This window comes from Struthio camelus, chromosome 19 (assembly GCF_040807025.1).
Source record: "Struthio camelus isolate bStrCam1 chromosome 19, bStrCam1.hap1, whole genome shotgun sequence".
Lineage (NCBI taxonomy): Eukaryota > Metazoa > Chordata > Aves > Struthioniformes > Struthionidae > Struthio > Struthio camelus.
In genome coordinates this window covers 9,260,362-9,281,488 of record NC_090960.1, presented here as the reverse complement: position 1 = coordinate 9,281,488, position 21,127 = coordinate 9,260,362, and the positions used below count along the sequence as shown (strand labels likewise).

The 21,127-nt window shown below is 57.2% G+C and overlaps 1 protein-coding gene across 1 annotated transcript; it reads left to right on the top strand.

Moving 5' to 3' along the window:
• The first annotated feature begins 51 nt into the window (after nt 1–51).
• Nucleotides 52–19,246, top strand: CYGB (cytoglobin). Its single transcript, XM_009668444.2, has 3 exons — nt 52–596; nt 11,785–12,016; nt 12,673–19,246. The coding sequence occupies exons 1-3, from the start codon at nt 454–456 to the stop codon at nt 12,835–12,837; spliced, it is 540 nt and encodes a 179-aa protein (XP_009666739.1). The 5' UTR covers nt 52–453; the 3' UTR covers nt 12,838–19,246.
• The last annotated feature ends 1,881 nt before the right edge of the window (nt 19,247–21,127 follow it).

The following is a 21,127-nucleotide window of genomic DNA, read 5'->3' as shown; positions in this document are numbered from 1 at the left end:
TCTCTCCCTTTCGGGGGAAAAAAAAAGAAGAGAAAAAAAGGAGGGGGGAGCGAGAGGGAGAGGAGGAGAGAGAAAGTGAGCTCACGTTCACACATTGGTAAAGAGGCTGGTCTTGCAATGCCGTTGAATATTTTACTTTTAGGCAGTTTCCCATCAGTCAGTCATACACATCCGAGCTGAGCTGACGCTAACTACAGCCATGGACAGCACTGGGAGATCTCAGATCTGATCGCAGGCACTAAACCTCCAGGATATTTTTTAAAATTACATATATAAGCACACACACACACACGCACGCACGCACGCACACACATAGGCAGAGACGCTGCCACCCGCCCGCCCGCTGAGCAAACACCTTGTCTCTTCTCGCAGGATACACACGCGCACGCACGCTCGCACACATCCCTCTTTATCTCCTCCTGGCTTCCCGGAGGATTGTGCCGGCTGTTTTTCATGGAGAAAGTCCAGGGAGAAATGGAGATTGAGAGATGGGAAAGAAGTGAAGAGATCTCAGACGCGGAGAAAAAGGTTATTCAAGAGACCTGGAGCAGAGTATACGCAAACTGCGAGGACGTTGGGGTCTCCATACTCATCAGGTATTTAAAAAAATAAAGCAAAAGAGAGAGAGGGAGAAGGGGTGAATGCACCTCACATCTCTCCCTTTAGCTGCAAGAAACAGGGAGAGCAATATATATATCACTGAAATGCAGTGAATGACAGAGAGTGGGGAGCTCTCGCGGCGCGGCGCTTGGCCGATTTCACAGCCCTCCTGTGATTCCCGGGCGGCGGCGGCGGCGGGGGGAGTGGGCCAGCCTTGCCGGGCACTTGGTGGGAATCTATTTCCATCGGAAAGGTCACCTTAGACGCGCGCGGAGGTGGAGGAGCGGAGGAGGAGGGGAGAGCGGTGCCGGGCTCATGCGTGCCGGGGTGGCTCTTCCCCCGTCGCTTGGAGCCGGGCGGATGGGATTTGTCCGTAGCCGGCTCGCGGGTGAAATAATGCAAGTTGGGAGCCAAGATCTAGACCCAAGCAGGTGTGTCTCCGAGGGCACCATCTGTCCGTCAGGCGGCGGGAAGGAGCGCGCCGGAGTCGGCCGCGGCAGCAGGGCGCCGAGGCCGCCGGCGGGAGAGGGGCCGGCCGCAGAGGGTTTGGGGCACGGGGGGCCGGGCATCGCCCGCCGCGGGGCTGCGGCGCGGAGGCAGGTGGGTGACACGGGGTTTTGTAGCTGAAAAAGGGGTCCGGCTGGTTTTCCCGGCGCCGGCCGGCGGCTGCCTGGTGGCGTGACCTCGTTCTGCGCCTCGAGCGGGCTCCCCGGGGAGAGGCAGCGCCGGCTCCGGGTCGCGGGCTCCCGGCGGCGAGGGGCCGGAGCGGTGCCGCCGGCGGCGGGGGAGCGCCGAGCGCCGGCGGGGGCGCAGGCGGGAGCGCTCTCGGGTCTGTCCCCCGCGGAGAGGGGGAACGGCAGGCTGAGCAGGGGGGACCCGGCCGGGCAGAGGGACGCAGCGACCTGTTGGCAACGCTCACGGCCAAGATGCTGGCGGGAGAGGTGAACCTCCACGTCCCTGCATCCACCCTGGGGCCGGCAAAGCAGGGTCCTCTCTGGCCGAGCTCCCAGTGTCAGGACGCAACCCGAGACGCCCCAAATGGGAGACTGAATCGTGGTGCCCCGGGTTCGCTCCCGCAGCGGGGACTGCCGGACCAGCCTGCGCTTGCAGACCCCCCTTGCAGGGATGCGCTTTGTGTCAATCATCACCCAAAAGTTTTCCGAGAGGCTGAGAGCTCACGCACCGAGCCCGTGGGCTCTGCCGCCAGCAGACCCCCCCACCCAGGACGTGCCGGTGAACGGAGCTGCTTCTCCTCCCGGCCAGCTGCCAGCATTGCAACGGGATTTTCCTAGCCCCCCTCGGCAGAGAAGCCAAACTGACGTTTTAGTCCCGCTTCCGCCGCCTCCTCCAAACGTTTCCCTCCTCTCAGAGCCAGATCACGTCTGAGCCCATTCCCCCAAGGCTTCGCGCCCCGCGGAGCCGGCTCGGGAGGTCTGGAGGTCCCAGGAACGGCATCTCGCCCCAGAGGCGGTGGGGATCGAGCCCCGACCTCGGCAGGACGGGATTTCCACCGGGCGCTTTGCAAGCTCAGCTCCCAGCCCCTCCCTGGGCTTCCAGGGAGGTTTGCAGGGCTCCCAGGCGCTTTCCCTGCAAACGGCCTGGCTGCTGGGGAAACCGGGCTGCCGCCTGGCCAGGACCCGGCCCCAACGCCGGAGGTGGCCGGTTGCCGGAGTCCCCTTTTCCCAGGCCTGTGACCGCAGGGGACGAGGTGGCCGGGCAGGCTTGGTCCCGGGTGCACGTGGCAAGTGCCCTGCTCGCCCGGCTCCTGGGGCGCGCTGGGGCCCCGTGGGCGAGGGCAGCCGGGCATCCCCTGCCCGAGGGCATCCCCTGCCCGAGGGCATCCCCTGCCCGAGGGCACCCCCTGCCCAAGGGCACCCGCTTGGCTCCGAGGGGCTGGGGATGACGGGAAGCACCCGGGGAGCTCGCTGGCCCTCGCCCCGGCGGGAGAGCCAGGGCTGCGCCGCTTCGCTCGGGGCAGGGGGACGGGGCGGCGAGGTGCCGGCCGCGGCCCAGCTCCCGTCTCCGCTGAAACTTTCCCAGTATAAGTTTCTGATCCAGTTTCTTCTCTCTATTTTTTTTTTCGGTCCGGGGAGAGCTGCGGCACCGGGGCGAGGGGTCTCCCTACGGCCGCGCCGGCAGGGGAGGGCCAGCTCGGCACCCGGAGCCGTCCTGGCGCTGCGTACGGCCCTACCCCAGCACGTCCCAGTTCAAACCAGCCCCCGCTCTCTGCCAGAACCCATGAGCTGGGGCGGAGAGGGGGCGGTTAGGAAAGGAAGGACAGGACTTCGCCGTGATGCTTAATGCAAGGGCGCGCACGCTTGCCAGGGACTGTGGGGGACCCTCGCTGCTGCCCGGGCAGGGGAAACCGAGGCACGCAGGGCAGACGCGGGAGGTGGTGATGCCCACCCCAAGGCAGAAGCGGGGGGCGCTTTCCCGGAGGGAACCTGCAGCGCGGCTGCCGCCCTTCTCTGCCCGCCGCCTGGTCGGCGCTGGCCCTCCCCGCGGGCAGGGAAACTGAGGCACAAGCGGGACGGCGGCGTCCGTGGGGGCGGCGGGCTCCCGGCGCCGGGGGCCGAGGCCGCTGCTTGAAGTCCCCACAAATCCCTTCCCTGCAGCACCCACCTCGCAGGGCCCCCTGCGTCCGAGGGGAAATAAACCCCACCAACAGGGACTTTTGGCTGAGCAGCCGCCGGCCCCTGGGGATCCGAGCTGCGCAGTTACGACTATGTCCCTAATGGAGAGTTTCGGCCGCGCGGGAGCCTCGCTCCGGAGGAGGCACCGTGCCTTCGGCGCCCTCTTCTTCCTCCCGGGAACCGGAGGCTTCTGGGGTAACGGGGCCGGTGGGCTCGCCGCAGCCGGAGGGCAGGGGGCTCGGGGGCCGGCCGGGTGGCGGCGCCGCGCTCCCGCCGCGGCAGGGCGTCCCGAGGGCTCGGGCCGTGCGGGCGGGCAGCGCGGGCCGGCGTGGCCGGAAAGCCTGGCTCAGAGCTGGCCTCCGCGGGACCCCGGGGCGCGTTGCGGCGCCTCGGTTTCCCCGTCTGCACATCCAGATTGCTTATAGTCGGGGCTTTTCGAAAAGGCACCGCTACCCGTTGTAGTCCCCTTCGGGCTCGTGGGGATGAAACGCTGGGATTTTTTTCCCCGTTCGCTGCCAGGCGCAGCCGCACCGCACATTAAAAGAGCCCCAAGCCAGCAGACCGGATGCGGCCACCACAGGCTCCGGGGGTTTCCTCCACTCCCGTCCCCCTCCCCAGCTCTGCTCCAGGCCCAGCACCTCTTCCAAATTTCCCACATTTGTGTCTTCTCCAGCGCAGAAAATCCTCCTTTCCCGGCCGCAGCGCCCCGGTGCGCTCCTTCGCTCTCGCGTAGGAACGGGAAAGCGGGGAGGGGGGAGCGGAAGGGGTCCAAGCGCAGGATCGGGGCCCCGGGGACTCGATAGCTGCTAGGTCTGAGCGACCGCACCTGGATGCAGACGGTTTGCAAGGAGCTTTGACATGCAAAAGCGCTCACTGGAGACCGGACTTTATTCTAAATATTAGGTTAAAATACCAAAGAGCCTGTGTAATGAGTCTGGCTACGCAGAAAACCTATTTTTTCAAGCTGGCTGAATTAAATAAAAATGTGTTGAATCCACCCAAAATGGCATTTAAAGAAGTGATTTGTCCAACTGCCACCCAAAGCCAAAACGTATTTCATTCAGGTTTTCTTCAGGGGAGGGGAGGGAAGGAGGGGGTCCAGTTTTGGCTGCAAAAAGCTATATTCCAGACCAAAGCCCTTCTGAAAAATCCCCCCTCCCCTTTCCAGTACTTTGTTTTGGAAAGGGCACCGGGAAAAGCTCGACCTTCCTCGCGACGACGTCCCTCTTCCCCGGTCGGTCACGCTCTCGTGAATCACTGCGCTCAGTCTGACTAGCTGTTTTGCAGGAGAAAAGGGGGAGACATTTTCAAAATAACAACCCCCTCGCCCCCCGGCCCCGCTCCAGGAATGGCGAAAAGGGGTTTTAGGTTTCATAAGGGCTACCTAGACACAGCCCCCGCGGCGGAGCGGGCCACCGAGCGGCTCAGCAGCGGAGGGAGCAGGGTCACCCCGCTCCGTTAACAAGCAGCTCGTCGGGAGCCGTCCCTGCTCGGCCGGCAAAGGATGCTGGCGCGCGCGCTAGGAGCAGAGCAACACCTTTCCCGAACCCGCCTGCCCGAGGTGCTGCACGGAGGCGCCGCGGAGAGGCGTTTGGTGCAGGGGCCCGGGGAGGAGCCGCGGTCTTAGCTTCCCGCCAGCACCCCGGCACTGGTGCAACGCTGGACGCGCTCGTGAGCCCCGTGGGGCTGGAAACGTGCGGCTGCCGGGGGCCCCGGGGACCTGTCCGTGCACCGGCACAGAGAGGCCTCCCGCTTTCCCTGTGTTATTTGAGGAAATGCTGCATACGTTGGAACCAGCCCCCCCAAATCTCTGCCCTGGAGCAGGAGGCGAGGGCCAAATCTCAGCTCTGTTAAACAGCGTGGCGAATGGGGCGGGCGAGCGGGCGCTGCGTGCCCGGGAGCGTGCAGCCCGCCTTTGCGGCACGCTCGAGGAGCTGCCGCGCTCATGAAACCACGGAAATGCCAGGGCATCCCTGGCATCGCTGGGAGCTGAGCACGGCTTAAACCGCACCGGCACCGGACCCCCCGCTGAGAGACGCAAAGGCCGGAAATGCAAAGTCTGGGGAAAGGACTCGTGGGGTCCCGGGCGAGGACGGAGCTGGACAGCCCTGGTGTGCGTGGAGCTGGCTGTGGGCTGCTCTCAGAGGTCCAGCTTTGGGGATTACGCTCCTAGAAATTGCAATTGTAAAAAGCCCCAACTGTGCAAACAGAAAGCAAAGCCCCCCTGCAGGCCATTTGGAAAGCTGCTGAGCAGCAGGCCCCAATCTCTTCATCCCAAGTGAGTGTAATTGGTGTAACGACCCTCACAAGGAGATGCTGCAGGAGCTGCAGAAACCCAGGTTTTCTGCATCCTGAAAAAAGAGTGTCAGGATAATAGGCTCACAGCGCACGAGCAGAGACCTTGTTCTCTGCATGGGGGCTGCTGGGGGCACTGGCGGTACCCCCAGGGCTAATGAGGCTGGAGGGAAGCAGGATGCTGTGATCCTGTTGCTCCCGTAGGTGAGCAGGTGAAGTGGGTGGCAGGGAGAGGTTTGCTTTTTGTGAGAGGGGAGACAGAAATGACCTGCTGGTGGAGGAACTGGACTTCTGGAGGGGCCTGTGCTGGCTCTGTGTTTGGACCCGCTGGACATTGGAGTGGGTCTTGATGGGGAGGATGGATGGTGGGTCCTTGGCACTTGGGCCACATCCTAGCGCATCCCGCTCACTGCTGTCCTAGGGGTTGTTTTATGGGTGCTCTCCAGACCTTTTTTCCATCCCCAAACCCTTCCGTTGTTCCCAGGGGGACAGGATGTGCTGACAGGCTTTGGTGAGCTCCTTTCTTCACATGCACCTTCCTTTGAGGAATGTTTCTCTGAGTCGTTTTTTCAGTCCTGTTTCCTAATAACTTCTAACTGTGCCGGACCATGTTAACTGTGTTTAATAGAGCGGTATATTCATGACATTCGTTCTTGCTGATGCTGCACAGAAAGGAGCCCTGGCCAGGCAGTGAGGCTCAGTGACGGTCGGTGGCTGCACAGCATGAAGGCAGAGACAATGGGCTTGGTGGTAGCAGCTCCAACAAGGGTGTCGGGGATGAAGGCCCTGAGGGCGGGGGCTTACAAATGCCCTAGGAAACCAAAGGCCTGTTGGAAATCCTTTTGGCTGGAGACATCCAGAGATGATTTTGACTCTGAGCTTCATGGCCCCAGCACTCCTGAGTGCGACAGGGTTTTTTTGGCTAATGGTGAGGAGCTGGAGCAGGAGGGACTGGAGGAGATGAAATCCTTTATAGACAAAACCGGGCAGACAAACCTGCCTTCTTCCTTGGGCCCTGTCCCTGGAGCGGATGGGCCTCTGTGCCTCCTGTTGGCTGTCATGCCAGCCTGCGGAAGGCTCCCAAAACGGCCCCGAGCTGATCTCTGAGCCTGCTCTTAGCCTTGCTCAAAGAGGTGGCCAGAGCCTGTTCCCACGGCACCCTGGTGGGATGGGAGCCCTACCAGGGGGAAGGCCGGTTATGCTTTTTTTTATTGTTTTCAGTGAGCTGTGTGAGAAGTCAAATTTAGCCTCCATCTGTGGATGGGACTGGCCTTCTTCCCTCCAGCCTTTCCATGCCTGCACAGGGTGCTGCCCACCACCATCTCCACCTCTCTGAGCCCTCAGAGAAGAGTAGGGGCAGGACTCTACGGGGGCATGGATGAACTCTCCTCTTCCAGCTTCAATTACATGTTTCTTTTTCCGTCTCACTGGTCAGTGGTGATGGCATAGTTGAGAGCTTTCTCTCCTTGGTCTGGGAGCTTTAAACTCCTGCTGTCACCAGCAGCCCCTGCCCCAGTAAACTTGCAGTCTAAAAATAAGCCAATAGACTACAGGTGGCTGGGAGAAGCATGGAAACATGCAGGCAAAGCAGTGAGACAGTCCTGAGCATAATAAATAGCAGTCACCACACACCACCTGCCTCTCCATTATCAGCTGCTTTGTAGGCATCGGAGCAGGCAGGAGCTTGAAGGAGAGGTTTGGAAAGAGGCTCGCAGAGGCTTCAGGCTGCTTTAGGCAGAATTTTGCCCGTATAGAGGGATTAGGAGAGAGAGAGAGAGAGAGAGAGCCTGAAAGCATTTGCAGGAAAAACTAACAAAAAGTCTACGAATGCTCACTGCATGCCGTGGTCTGCACATCTAAAGGTCTCCCAGCAACGTATAGGGGTCAGTGGCAATCTTCATTCCACGGTCTGCAAACAGGGTAAATGAGGCATGGAGGGTTGAAGTGCTCTGGATAACAAATTGAGCAGTGCGCAGGTGTCCTGTCTCCAGCTGGCCCCAGCTCTGGGTACAGGGGAGGAGGGAAATGTCTGCGCTTGAAGATTTCGTCCTTGCTTTCTCGGTTCTGCAGGGTCCGGGGGAGAGGGAGGACGGAGGGCAGAACGCGATAAGTGGCATCTCTTTTACTGGACAGAAAACAGGTTCCCAGTGACCGCAGTGGTTTGCACCTTAATTATTTCCTTTGGCTCTGCTACTGGTAAAGGCTGTGTCCTTAAAGTTATTGAAAGGGCAGAAGAGAGAGAGGAAAAACAATTTCGACATCCTGTCCATTTGGTCCAGATGTCGCTCACAGAATACAAATTAGCGGGTGCAGAAAGGAATCACTTAAAAAGAAATTTAATGAGATTGGTATTCAGGCATCTGTTTTCCATCAATCATAATTTTGTGTGATATGCAATGGTAAATATCATATTTTTAATGACTCGAATGAGGAAAAAAGCCCAATGTGTGCGCGCACGCACACACATGTGTAATGAGCCAACAAAATTTGAGAGCCTGAGGCGTCTGAGCTCCAGAAAAATGTTCTGTAGATTGGGGGGGGGGAACCAACAAACACCTCTTCTAATTCACTATTGTTTGACTTATTTTATTTCTTCCTCCTTTTTTCCCTTTCCTCTGGTTATATTTAACCTTTGTGTTAAATTAATCTTCTGTGTTTATTCACAGCTACCACTGAGCTGGTCTCATTCCCTCTTTTTTTTTTTTGTTTGCAACTCAAATATTTCCTCCAGGCCTAAGCCAGAAGTTTTTACTGCAAGTGCTTGACTTTATCCACCAGTGGAGAGAAAGAAGGAGGCATTAACCATTGGCTCCAGGTCTCTAGCTGGTCATCGACTTCCTTTTTGACTTTAGCAAGTTGTTTTTGGCTCCTCTCGCTTTCAGTTCGCCATCTGCGAACTAGGGAAAACACTCATGCCCTCCCGCATAGGGTAGCGAGCTGCATGAAGGGCAGCCCCTGCACTTATGCTGAGGGGGATCTATAAGACTAAAAACCACTCCCCCAACGCAACGTAGGACAGCGTTGCACCCTTGCTCCTCATCAGGCACGTGTTTCCTGCTTCTGCATGTTTTCAAGATGGGGTATGAAGAAGGTGGCCTGGGTTTTGCTGCTTTTATGTACTTCTGGCATAGTTCATCCAGCGAGGACACAGAAAGGTCTCGTGCCTCCTCCCTCAGCCCTGGGGACTGCTCTCAGCCTTCTCTTGCAGGTCCTTTAGAAATGCACGGTCACTGGGTTCAGTTCTCACGGGGGATGTCACCTTTGGGGCCTGCAAAATGAGAAGGGCTGGAAAGCAGTTACTTGGTGTGACCCTGGCAGGAGGCTCCTTGGTTTTGCTTAGTCTTGGCTCCTGGTGCCACATGCCTAACATGGCAGAGGAGATGGAGGTGATACCATTGGACAGAGGCAACCCCCCTTTGCCCCCAGCTTGCGTTTGTGAAGCGTGCTCACCCCAGTAGCACCTCTCTAGTCCTTCTCTTTGTGGGGAGATGTTGGGATTTCTGATGATGGAGGAGTCGGTTTTCCTCCCTGACTATGTGCCTTCTGCTGAAAGACAGTGTGAGTCAGACTGGTGTGTTGTGTGGTGGTGGTTGTTGTTCCCCAGCCCATTCCCTTTGGTCTTCACAGCATCATGCCCTTAAACTGAACTCATTTGAGGCTTTTCAGGGAACTTTGGGTGGCGAACAGGGACTGGGGACTTGGAGGCTTCAGCATATAGACATATATACCTGCACCAGGGTCGTCTTTAGGCAGCTAGTCCCACTTTCACCCCGAATCCTGAGGAGAGCAGGCTGACTTGCCAGGGAGGACAGCTGCCTGGGCTGGGCATTGGGAAGGAGAAGATCTGCCAACAGGGACAGCACAGAGCTTAGATGTGACCTTGGAAGGTCTGCTAGCTGTCAATAGCTGAGAGGCATTGATCTGCACCGGCTGGCTCGAGCTGCCGGCTCAGGGACAGCAACAGATTGTGTAGGAGAGAGGGAGGGAGAGAGCAGGATGGAGGAAGGAGCTTGAGCTCCCAGAGGGAGGCAGGGTGCAGGAAAAATGGTCCCATTAAAAGGGAGAAGAACATCTGCCCTTCTGTTGGGAAGCAGTCCAGGTGGAAGCCTCACATCCCAGGAGCAGGGCATGATCACCAGGGGCCCGGCTGGCGTCAGTTGCCCCAAGCACGGCTTGAGGAGCTGGTGGATCTGCACAGGGCCACGGGGACCGCTGTCTCGACCATGGCCACCTCATGCTCTGACAGCCTCTGCCTCATCTCTGTCGGCTCTGAACTGAAGGAGACGAACTGCAAATCTCTGTGGTGACAGGAGCTGGAGGGGATCCGGGCTGGGGGAAATGATTTCTCCTGACAGGGAACAGATGTGGCAGGAGGAGCTTCTCTGAGCTCAGCCTGGGGGAGGTTGCACAATAACAGGAGGAGTTTTGTCATGGGCCCCCCCTTTGGCTTTTAAAAGCAACACCTTGTCCCCCTCCTTTCCACCTTCCTGCTTCCCCCACCCTTTCCGCTGCACACTCTTCACACCTCCAAAACCTATTTTGGGCCATCTGATGAATCCCAGATGCCTCAGAGAAGTAACAGAAGTGGTGGTATCTTCCACTCACCGCTTCGCGCTGCTTTCTTGGCAACGCCCCGAATCTTTCGCAAGCCCACAGAGTGGGGGAAGGAAATGGGGGGGCGAGAAAGAGGATAATGAAGTGGTCTGATCACCGCTAAAATTGCGATTGTCCCTGGACCAGGGAAGATGATGCAACCTGGTGCTGGAGGCAGGGAGCAACGGTTGGGAGCGGGCTGGGAAATATTGGCATGGTTTGAGATCGTGCTTGGGGAGGGGGTTTCAGCAGCCTGGGCAAGGGGAGGAGGCAGATGGGTGATGGGAGGCCTCTGCCTGGGGCTGAGGACGGAGCAGACATGGAGGGACGGCCCTGAGAGCTGTCTGCCACCTCCCAAGCACCCGCCGCTGGCTCCCCTCCAGTCGAACGTAGGCACAGACGGAGGCAGAGGGAGCCCAGCTGCTCCAACCCGATGATGTCTGGAGTTGAAGGGAAGGAGATGGGTGAAAGGAGGGAGCAAATCCTGCTGCTGTTCTCTCTGGTGTAAATCCAGTGGAAAGGGGTGGTTAATGCAACTTGAGCTACAGTCCTGGCTGTGAATAGCCACAGACTGGGGCCTGCAGTGATGGGATCTGTGGGCCCGGTCCCTCAGCTCCTGCTCCGACACCCTTGGGCCCCTTGGACGCAGCTTCCTCCTGCTGGAGGTGCAGAGCCAGGGTCCTGCTCCACTCGCTCTGCAGGGGCTCTCCGCGCCTGGCTCCCAGCTGCATCTTTGCTCTGTGCCCCTGGGAAAACATCACCTGATGCAGGAGCAGGGCACTGACCTCCTTCCCCAGCAAGGAGGTTTAGCAGCAGTTTAAGCAGACACACAACACTTGGGCACCTCAGGGTGCTCCTGAGCATGGCTTAGCAGCTCAAAGGTAGCCACAAGTCTGTTTGGCTCAGCTGTGTTTTGTTGGGATTGATTTTCATCCTGCAGAAAAGAGGGTCCACAGGAGCTTAGATAGGAATGTTGGGTGTTGAGCATGTTCTTTTGCTGCAGCTGAGGGAAATGGCTCCTGGCATAGAGTAGCAGCAATGTGAGCTCAACCACCCAGTGGTTGTGAGTGCCTTGTGCCCTGACCTCTGTGCTGCGAGCTCTGGGCTGAAACCTTGCTGCAAACTCTCAGATGGGCCAGATCTGTGAAAGCCCGGGGGCAGCTGGATCAGGGAGTGAGTCCTTTGCGGTGGTGGTACAGGCATAAAGTGTGCTGTGCCAAGAAGCTGTGGTGCATCTGGGCAAGAGGGGTAGGGAGAGGCTGGCTCAGGTGAAGGAAGAGAACTGCGTGCTTGTTCCCAGCTCTCTGCGGCAGGATGTGGTGTTTTGGTATGTGAGAATGTATATAGCATCTGGTACACCAGTCACTGGATGTGTTGCCAAATATATTAGTAAAGAATTTGGTCTTGCCTCTGCTTGGCAGATGAATATCCAGCTGGGAGGTTGTTCTAGCAGATAGGGGAGGTCTGGGAGAAAGGCAATAACCTATTGATTTTTAAGCAGCTGAGCACACCAGTGTCAGGGAATTCAATGAGAAAGCCAACACTGGCTGTGTTAGATTGCAATGGGGTAGTTTCCAGCTTCTCCACCACTTCATGCTTTGCTTTAGCCTCTCAGGCTGTTCCCACACTCCTATTGTATTCAGTGTCTTTCCTTTCTCTGAAGGCTTTTTGTCAACTTCCCATCAGCCAAGCAGTACTTCAGCCAGTTCAAGCACATGGAGGACCCGCTGGAGATGGAGAGGAGCTTGCAACTGCGTAAGCACGCTCAGCGGGTCATGGGTGCCATTAACACTGTGGTGGAGAACCTCAGTGACCCAGAAAAGGTCTCCTCCATTCTGGCCCTGGTGGGCAAGGCCCATGCCCTCAAGCACAAAGTGGAGCCCATCTACTTTAAGGTAAAGGATGGGAGCAAAAATCTCTGGGATGCTTTGGAAAATAGGAAGAGGGCAGGAGAGAGGGAGCTGTGGCAAGCCAGGCCTGGTTGTCCTCACCCTGAGGAGGTTGCCTGCTTGCAGGAATTTTTCCTCGCGTGGCTGTGATTTCCCACTGCAATGTTCTCCCTTGCAGGCCAGTGTTTCCAAATGCAGCCACCGCTGGAATATCAGGCATCAGCAATTCCCTTGCCTGGGCCTGGGGAAACCTGCCTTACGGCGTCCTCAGCCACCTCTTCAGGCGTGCTGGTGGCCATATGTCCCCTCTTGAGGTCTTTTCAAAAATCGAGTGTGATGGAAGGGACTAAAAAAATTTGAAGTGCCAAAACTAGGGAAATGCTTGAAAATGCAAACAGGGTCCTGCCTGTATCTCAGCCTCCTACCATCTTCCCAGGTGGGCTGATTAGCATCTGTCTGTCTCCTGGGGGAGCTGAAAGTCTTCATGAATGTCTGTCAGTCCTGGAGAGGGCTGGGCAGACAGTTTGAGTTCCCAGAATTCAGTAATGGAATTGATATTCTTTTTTTGTTTTTTTTTTTTTTTTGTAGGGTAAAGAGCTAAATTCATTGTTACTTGCTCATGGAAAGAGTTCACTAACCTCATGCTATACCCCTCCCTCCAGAAACTCACTGGTGTCATGCTGGAGGTCATTGCTGAAGAATACGCCAATGACTTCACCCCGGAGATGCACAGCGCTTGGACCAAGATGAAAACCCTCATCTACACCCACGTGACGGCGGCCTACAAGGAGGTGGGCTGGGCGCAGTATCCGAACGCCACCCTGTGAGCGGACAGTGGGGAAGGGCAAGGGGCAGGGAGGGATTCGCTCACACCAGGACTTCACTCTGGTCTCTTCTCAAGATCTTCGCTCAGTCTGGGGAGCCCAGTAGGGCCAGCTCTGTTAGCTGCCAAGTCAAAATTTGATCTCCATGGGGTTAAAAAACAAAACAAGCCAAAAAAAAAAAAACCACAAAGAGGGTGTGGGTGGGTCAGCGTGAAGCAGTGACAAGGGATGTTGGAAGAGGGGAGAGAGTTGATGGTTGGCTCTGTCTTACAGTCCTGGCCTGTCAGTCGCCACCTTCCCAAGCCCTGTGCCGCCCTTATACCATCTCCGAGAAACAACCTTGCACAAGTCCTGCTGCAAGGCAGTGATGTGCAGCCCTGTTTACCAATGATTGAAATGACCCTTGTTTTCTGCACAAAGCCCCAGGGTAAACCTGGCTCCTTGCTTTCTGGGGTGTGATGCTTATCAGGACTGCAAGCTGCTCTCCCGCCCTGCTGGCAATGAAAATGCTTTGCTTTGCCTGCGCTTTCTCTACTCACCTCCCAGGATGGCAGCCCTGGATTCGCCAGAGCTGCACATCACTGTACATCACCAGTCCAGCAGCAGCACTCATCTCTTTATCCAAAGTCCTGCTTCTTGGCTATCTGTTGCAAACTGTCGTGGAGATGGAGGCAGCAAGGGGACGGGAGAGACGTGCCACTCGTCTCGAGTGTGAGAGCGAGGAAGGAGGGGACCCACCTGGGGCAGCTGCCCCTCGTGGCCTGGAGCTCGGCGCTGCAAGCAGGCTAGATCCCTTGTGCTGGTAGCCGCTGGCTGCTATGCATCAGCCACAGGCACCAGATCCAGGGAGCTGGCGAGCCGATCCGCCTCCCCTTAGCTCCTCTGGGGTTGCCTCAGGAGGCAGGGACATGTGTGAGAATCACCTTGGACAGCACGGGTTATGCTTCGGCCGTTGCCTGCTGCTCCAGGAGCTAGTGCGTGTTGGTCAGTCTGTCTGGCAGGCAGGAGGAAGGAGATGGAGGGACGTAGAGCCAGGGTGCTTCTGCCTTGCTCTGCAAGGAGGGAGATTCAGGCTGGGCTCAGGAGGGGAGAAAGATGATGTGAGCTTCCAGGACAGATTCCTGGGTGTGATGGAAGGTCCCTGCTCTGCTAAAATAAATAAATCCCTTGTTATGTAGAACATATTCCTGCCCTGTTGGTGAAACTGGGTTCCTTCAAATAAAGTGCCTGGTAGAAATCTTTCCATGCAGGACGTTCCTTGTACCCTCATGGACCATCAATCCTCCTGCCTGGCCCTGGCAAAGAGTACTGTGACCCCAGCGAGACGGCTGTAGCAGGAGCAGAGCGGTCACAGTGCTCCTCCTGCCTCCGACATTGGCTCTTCCTGAAGCTTTGGGCAAGTCTGCTTATTTTTGCTGCCTCAGTTTCCCCTTTGGTTACAAAGAGAAGAGAGGAGGCGATAGCCACATCCCCTCTCTCTCACACAGGCTCTGTTTTATAGGATGCTGCGGGGATCAACGAGTGAAAATCTGGGGGCAAAACATGAAGTTCACTGGGCTGCTTTGGCATTCTTCCCAAACGGTATTTTTCAATGACACCCCAAAATGTCTCTGCTATTCCTCTAGCTCAAATGTTAAGAGAAATGTTACTTATTCAAAGAGGGCAGGAGAATTCCCTTCTTCTGAGACGAGATTTCTTCTGGCCTCCAACGGCTACTGCCCTCGGAGGCAGCTGCCTTCCAGGGCAGACCAGCTCCTCTCCTACATGTTGGCTCTGTGTCTGCTCGTGCTCCTTCCCTGACATAGCGTTGCTGTTCCCCACAAAGCTGAAACTTCCTTGTAGCAGGAGGCAGCAAGTGGCCAGTGGCTGTGTGTCCTCTGCCTTGAGAGGCCACAGAGATGAGTCTTGCGCGGGTCCCCGTCCCGTGCTCATTGCTGGCATCACCTGCACTTACGAGCTCTCCCATGATGAGCAGAGCTAAATCATGCTTGGCAGGGGCCTGATGCAGGGAGCCTTTGGTATGTCGGAGCCCCCCGGGAAGTCTTGAGTCAAATGACGTGATTTGAAGTTGCAGATAGCCCAGTGTCCATCTCCCAGATTGGGGCAAGGCAGGGACAGTGACTCCCTCCTCTCATTTTGACTGGTTCTTCCAGCTGCCCCCCTTTGCCCCAGCTCTGTCCACTTTTCTTTTCCAGTTTAATTTGCAGCAATGTTACTCGCTGGGCAAGTTACTCCCACCTGAGGCTTCCCTTTCCATGCCCTGGCAGGATGGGACCCCTCTTCCATTTGAATGCAGGGCTGCAAGTGAGGGAGAGCACTGGGCTACTTTGGGCAAGAAGCTCCTTTGAGCAGGGACTGTGTCAACTTCTCTATCTCGAGCATCACAAGGATCTCATTCATATACAATTTCTTACCCCGTTTGCGTGCTGAACAGTCGTTTCCCCTCATTCCCACCCTTGATTTTGCCTTCAGACTAGTATGACCACTGCATGCCTCTGTCCTAGACCCAAGGTGAGCTGCTGCTTGGAGGCAGTATTAGATGCAACGAGTTTTGCCAGGCAGCCACCTCTCCCCCGCTTCTTCCTCCAGCTGTGCAGCCTGGCAGCCCTCCCTCCCCTCCATGGCTAGCCTTGCCCCAGAAGGCGTCTTTCCCTTCTGTGTTCACCTCTGGGTCCCTCTGTGCTCTGCTTTACATAGCCTGGAGTTTGTCCCACCACCCAGTGGCCTGGCTCTGGGCAACAGGGAATCCATGGCATGCTCTAAGCTACTTGGCCACGTTCCCCAGCCTGTCTCCATGGTGCTCCATCACCTTTCCCTGCTTGCACCCGTTACTTTTGCCGCGCTGAGCCTGGCTGCAGGGCTGCAAGGAAACCCCCAGTGTAAGAGATTTCAGGCCTCTTGGAAACGGCTTCCCTCACGGAACAAGGAATAACAGCTCTGCCAGGGAAGAAGGAGGTTTTCCAAAGCAAACAGCGAGCGGGTTCCCGAACTCCTCCCTCCCGGGGGGGAAGGCAGGGCCAAGCCTCTGCCAGGGACCAGATCCTCCCAGATGCCTTGGGAACCGGCCCAGGACGGGTATGAAAACCAAACCTGCTGCAGTCACTCTTTCGCCTTGCAGCGCTTTCTTCCCCACATCCCTCAGCCAGAAACAAGCTGCTAGAAGAGCCCCAGCCGGGAGCTGCCCCCCTGGGGCACCCTGAGCGTAACCAGTGGGAATGGCAGCTCAGGGAACGGCCGTCCAGCTTCCCTCGTCACAGCAGCACGCAGCCGCTGCGCGGTGAAAGGGTTGCAAATGAGGAAGGGAGCGGTGCTCGGTGACTCTGCTGAGGCTGGGCTGTAATTTAGAGCATCAGCATCCCCTGAAATTCAGCCCACCGGCCTGCGCCCGTAAAAATGCCAACAGTCGACACCTCTGGCTCACGGCCGCGTGCCTGCGTGGCTGCTCGTCCTTTGCACCACCTCCAGAGGCGTCTCTCCAACGTCAGCTGCGCTTGCAGCTGGCCGGTGTCAGGGCTAGGCCCATGCAGATGGGAAAGGACCTGCTAAATCATTGACCTTGTTCCAGCGTGAGCGTTTGGAGCGCAAATGTCAGGGTTTCTGCCTGCTTGCTGGGTAACTTCACCAATTCCTGCCAAAACCTTGGGGTCAGCGGTGCGGGTTTTTTTGGGTTTTTTTTGATGAGTTCATGTGCTCTCCAGGCCATGCAGATACAGGGCAAGGTCAGAACAAGGACGTTTCATCTTTAGGCAAAGTTCACACGTTAACCTTGGAAGTTAACATGCTCCAGAAGGGAATTTTGGTTTTCAGTTTGGTTTCCTCTCTTCTGCTCCTTGCTGGGCTCGGATTGAGCCTGGCAGCAGTTGGAAGCAATCCCACTGGCTTTAAAGAAAGGAGGGTTGCTCCCCACGGCTGGGCTTGGGGAGGGGGTCGCTGCCCCCCCAGCAAGTGAAGCAGGGCTGTCTCCATCGGCTCCAGGGCGTCACCACGGCCAAGGGAAGCCCCAGAGTCGGAGGACATTTGAACGTAGCTTAGTTTCTTCTTTTTTTGCATCTCTAAACAAATTGGCCCTCCCAAATGCCCGGACAATCACGCTGCAGAGAGGCTCCGTGACTCTGTGTGTGTGTGTGTCTTTGTGCACAGGCATGTATATGTTGGGCTTGTTTTTTATCCAAGTGTATTTTTTTAAACCAAATCCAGATGTGTACAGCTGCTGTCCCTCGAGGGTCCACCCCAGCAGCCAAATTGCAGGCCGTTCAAATATATGCAAACAAAAACATGTTTATTTTTACCAGCTCTGTAGGAAGTAAAATGAAGCAAGGAGGGCAGCCAGGGGAGAGTTTGCTAAGGGAATAGATAGAGATAAAGCAAACGCCCCCTCTTTGCCGCCCCCAGCACAGAGCAGGCATTGCTTAAACTGGGAAAACTCTCATCTCAGGAGAGATGAAAATGAACAGAAAAAGGAAAAACTATGATTCCAGAGTGACAGAGGGATGAAAAATGCAGCATGGACAAGCAGAAAGGGAGGACAGGCCTTGGCTCCCAGCGTGGGTCTCTGCACAGCCACGCACATGCACACGCAGCTGCTCCCCGTAACGCACAGCCGTCTGGTTCGCATCCAAGCCGCTCGCAGCCAACTGGGGATCCATTTATCAGCTCCTGCCGTTGGGCCCTGCTCACCGGCACACGGCGTTTCGCCTCCCGGCGCGCTCAAGCAGCCCCTCCAGCCCCCGGCGCGTCTGGGCTGCTGCCCACGCCTGCCTTGGGCTCGGCTTTGCTGTCTGTAGTGAGGGCAGGTAGGAACCGACTTGCAGAATAATCCCTCAAAAACTCACGGGCGAGGAGCAGCGGGGCTGGGTTGTGACACTGAGCTCCGAGCGCTGGCTGGACATGTCCCAGGGGGAGCACGGCACCAAGCGCAGCTCGGCCCCTCCACGAGCAGCCCTTGCCGGGGATATGCCGGGCTGTCCCCTTCCCTGGGGGAGGACCCCGACCCCTGCACCTCCCGAGGCACCGCGGCGACTTGACCGGGGCAGCCCCAATGCCGCTTTTAGCTCTGCTCTCCCTCGCGCGCCCCGTGAAGCCGACGGTGCTGGGCTGCTGGTCTCACCAGGACCCCGCTGCCGACTGCCGTGGGCAGGTTTGAATCCGGGAGTCTCAGGTTGGGTTTTTTTTCTCGCTCCTGGGCACAGGAGGATCTCTAACACCCCGCCAAGCTGTAGCCAAGGCGGGAGCTGGCCCCTTGCTCCATGGCAATTTGGTGCCCTGCATTAGCACCAGGGCTAGGCTGGGACCGGTGCCCGGGGTGGGAACGTCTCCCTAGCCCCTGGCCAGCCCCAGGACGGATGCTGAGTCAAAGGAGTGGGATTTAGCTGAGCGTGGGTGTCCCCAGGGCAGGGTCTAGTCCCAGCCCCTTGTCTTGGCTCTCTCTAGAGAGACCTGCTCAGATCAGCTCATGTCCACCCAGCTGAAGGTCAATGCCACGCTTGGTCAGATGGAGCTCGGTGCTCGAGGGAGAATGAAGCATTAGGTATGGGATGAGGCAAAGACCTGTCCTCCCTGTCTCCTCATAGCTAGCACATAAAATATATATATATATCCATATATGCATATACGCCTAGAGAAATACTCTGAAGCCACCAGAGACGTTTAGTCAAGGAGCCCTTAAGGACCTTGCACCATCTCCATCGCTTTCGCTTACAGCAATCCCAAACCCTGTGGCCAGGGTAGCCAAACTCGCGGAGTCCAACGGGGAAATGCTGCGGCATTTCTGCTGTTTTGATTCCCCTCGATGCAGTAAGGGGGATCTCGGCGTCCCTCCGCTCCCTGGGGACGCGCTCACCGGCTTCAGTGGGGACCAGAATTCGGCTCGCTGGACTCTGAGGCCAGAGCTCAGCCTTCCCTGCCCGTTGCTGTAGGAAGTCGCCCCGTTGCGCTAACGTCGGCGTGAGGACCGCTCGGGGCCGACACCAGTGACAGCGGAAAGAAAGGCAGATGCTTGCAAGGAAGGGAAAAAAAAAATATAAACTAAACTTGGACCAACTTAGCAGAAAGAGAGAGGGATAAAATTACCTGTGTGGGTCTGACCTATTTAACAGATGGTAACGCTAACTATTTACCATAGCTGAAGTTGTCTCTAATTGTTCGTATGTCTCTAACCAGTCCCACGGTGACCCACAGACCTGAGCCAGCGTGGTCCGACGTAACTCTGTGTCTTTACTGTTAACGATACTGCTACGGATACTGTTCCTGTACGTGTTCCTCGGCGCTTCCGTGCTGGTTTTATACATGCCGTTTAGTGTACGATGGATGTAACTGTTTTTCTTTTTGTAGGTTTTTAGTACGTTTGTAACCGGACAGAATGGTGTAATTAAACCGAAACTTGTATCTTCAGTGGATAAATCGCTCAAACCGCTGGATCTCTCCCTGGTTTCTTTCGCGCTGGGCTCGGCGCGAGGCGGCTGGGGCGGGGGTCCAGGACTGCCCGCGGGGCTTGGTGCCACCCGCCCCGGGTGCCCGGGCGCAGCCAGCCGGCGGGCGGGCGCTCACTGGCTGCCGCAGGGCTCAAACCAAGGCCAGGCTGTGCCTGCCGGCCGGGGATCACGTTCTTCCCCGTGCTCTTGGCTGGGCTGGCGGGTACCTTGCGCCAATCTCCGTGTAGCAGGAGCTGGTGTCGTGCCTCAGGCGGCCCCGGCGGGCCTGGAGCACCCGGGTGCGTCCGGCAGCAACGCCTGCCGGGCGCGGACAGGGGGCTCTGCCCCGCTCCGGGGGCCTGCGGGGCAGAGCTGCAGACGAAACCTGCAGCGGTACCCGCCTCAAGGCACGGCGCCCGCAACCTCCACGGACTGTGAGATAGTTCCCAGCCTTTAAAAACAACAAATGTTGCCTGAGCAGGAGAAGGCAAGTTTTCTGCGGCTCTGTCCCCTGCGGCCCGTCTCGTGCCTGGTGCTATGGCTGAGTCATGTCGCAGCGGGCTGGGTCCCAGCATGGCTGGGTCGTGTCGCACTTTCCCTCAGTGGGTCTTTCCAGCTCTCTGCTTTACAAAGTAGGGATGTATTTGGGACCTCGGTCAAATTTGGCTGAGGCTGGCCAACCTTTTCAGAAGTTGCTGGCAGAGGACGGATGGACAGCAAGACGGACAGACGCTTGTTATGCTCCCACAAGCCTCATTTCCCTGGGGCGTAGGGCTTGGAAAAGAAACCCAAGTGATCGTGTTTTTTGTGCTCCTCTCTGACGATGCCAATAAAAATGCATCAGCACAATTTGGGCCAGGCAGTCAGCGAAGGGAAAGCTCATCCCACCGGGGTGATAGAAACCACCAGCACGCCTGCAGGGCCAGTTTTAATGGGAGCAACCCAGGCTTAGGGCCCGGGTCTGAGGTGGCAACGTGGGTGGCGGGCTAGAAAGCCGTGAGGTTGCACAGCCAAAGCAAGCCAGGCCGGCCACGGCCAAAGTGCCACTCGGAGAAGGGAACCAAAAGGCAACCCATCTGGAGGGGGGAGTAATGGCCTGGTTTAATCCGTCTTTTTGTGCTGTGCCTTTTTTGGGAAAATCTTTTGGTGCTGTTAATGCGATTAATAAACCGTCCTTGGAGTCTCTACCACATCCTGTATATACTTCTAGGCGGAAGCGAATGGTCAGCAAAGCCCACATGCTGCTATGCTCCAGATGTGAAACATTGGCTTGGAAACCATGAGCGAAAGGACTGGCTGGCTCAGGGGATTTTGTGGTGGGGACACGAAGCTATTAGACCTTAGCACGCTTGCCTGAGACGAGCCAGAACGAGCGCTGACTGGAAATCATTAACATGGGGTTGTTTTTCCCAAAGGCTTGTTGAAAAGGAGCTGGGAACTTCAGCATCACCTTGCAGAGAGAAAATATTTACGCAGCCCTTTGCTCTTTTTACTCTCCGAGGTGGCAGCGGCGGTCCTGCCGGGACCGGCCACGCAGCAAAGCAAGCTTAAAGGTGACGTGTGTCCCACCCGGAGCCCAGCTGCCCCGTGGGTCCAGTTACAGCAAAGGCGAGAGCTGGGAGGTTGTTGCAAGGGCCCGACAGAGATATATCTACAAGGGGAAGGTAAAAAAGAGACCGAGCTGTGTAAATAACTGCAATGTGAAAATACCTATTCAGAAACAGGCCTAGTGAGCGCGCAGCGTGAAGAAGCGCTCGTCCCGCAGACACGGCGGCTGGGGACGGCGCCGGGCGCTGCTCGGACCAGCCCGACGAGAGGAAACGCTCAGTCCGAAGCGTTAGAACGGCTCCGAGTTTCTCCAAAACGGCCCTAAAAGGGCCCAG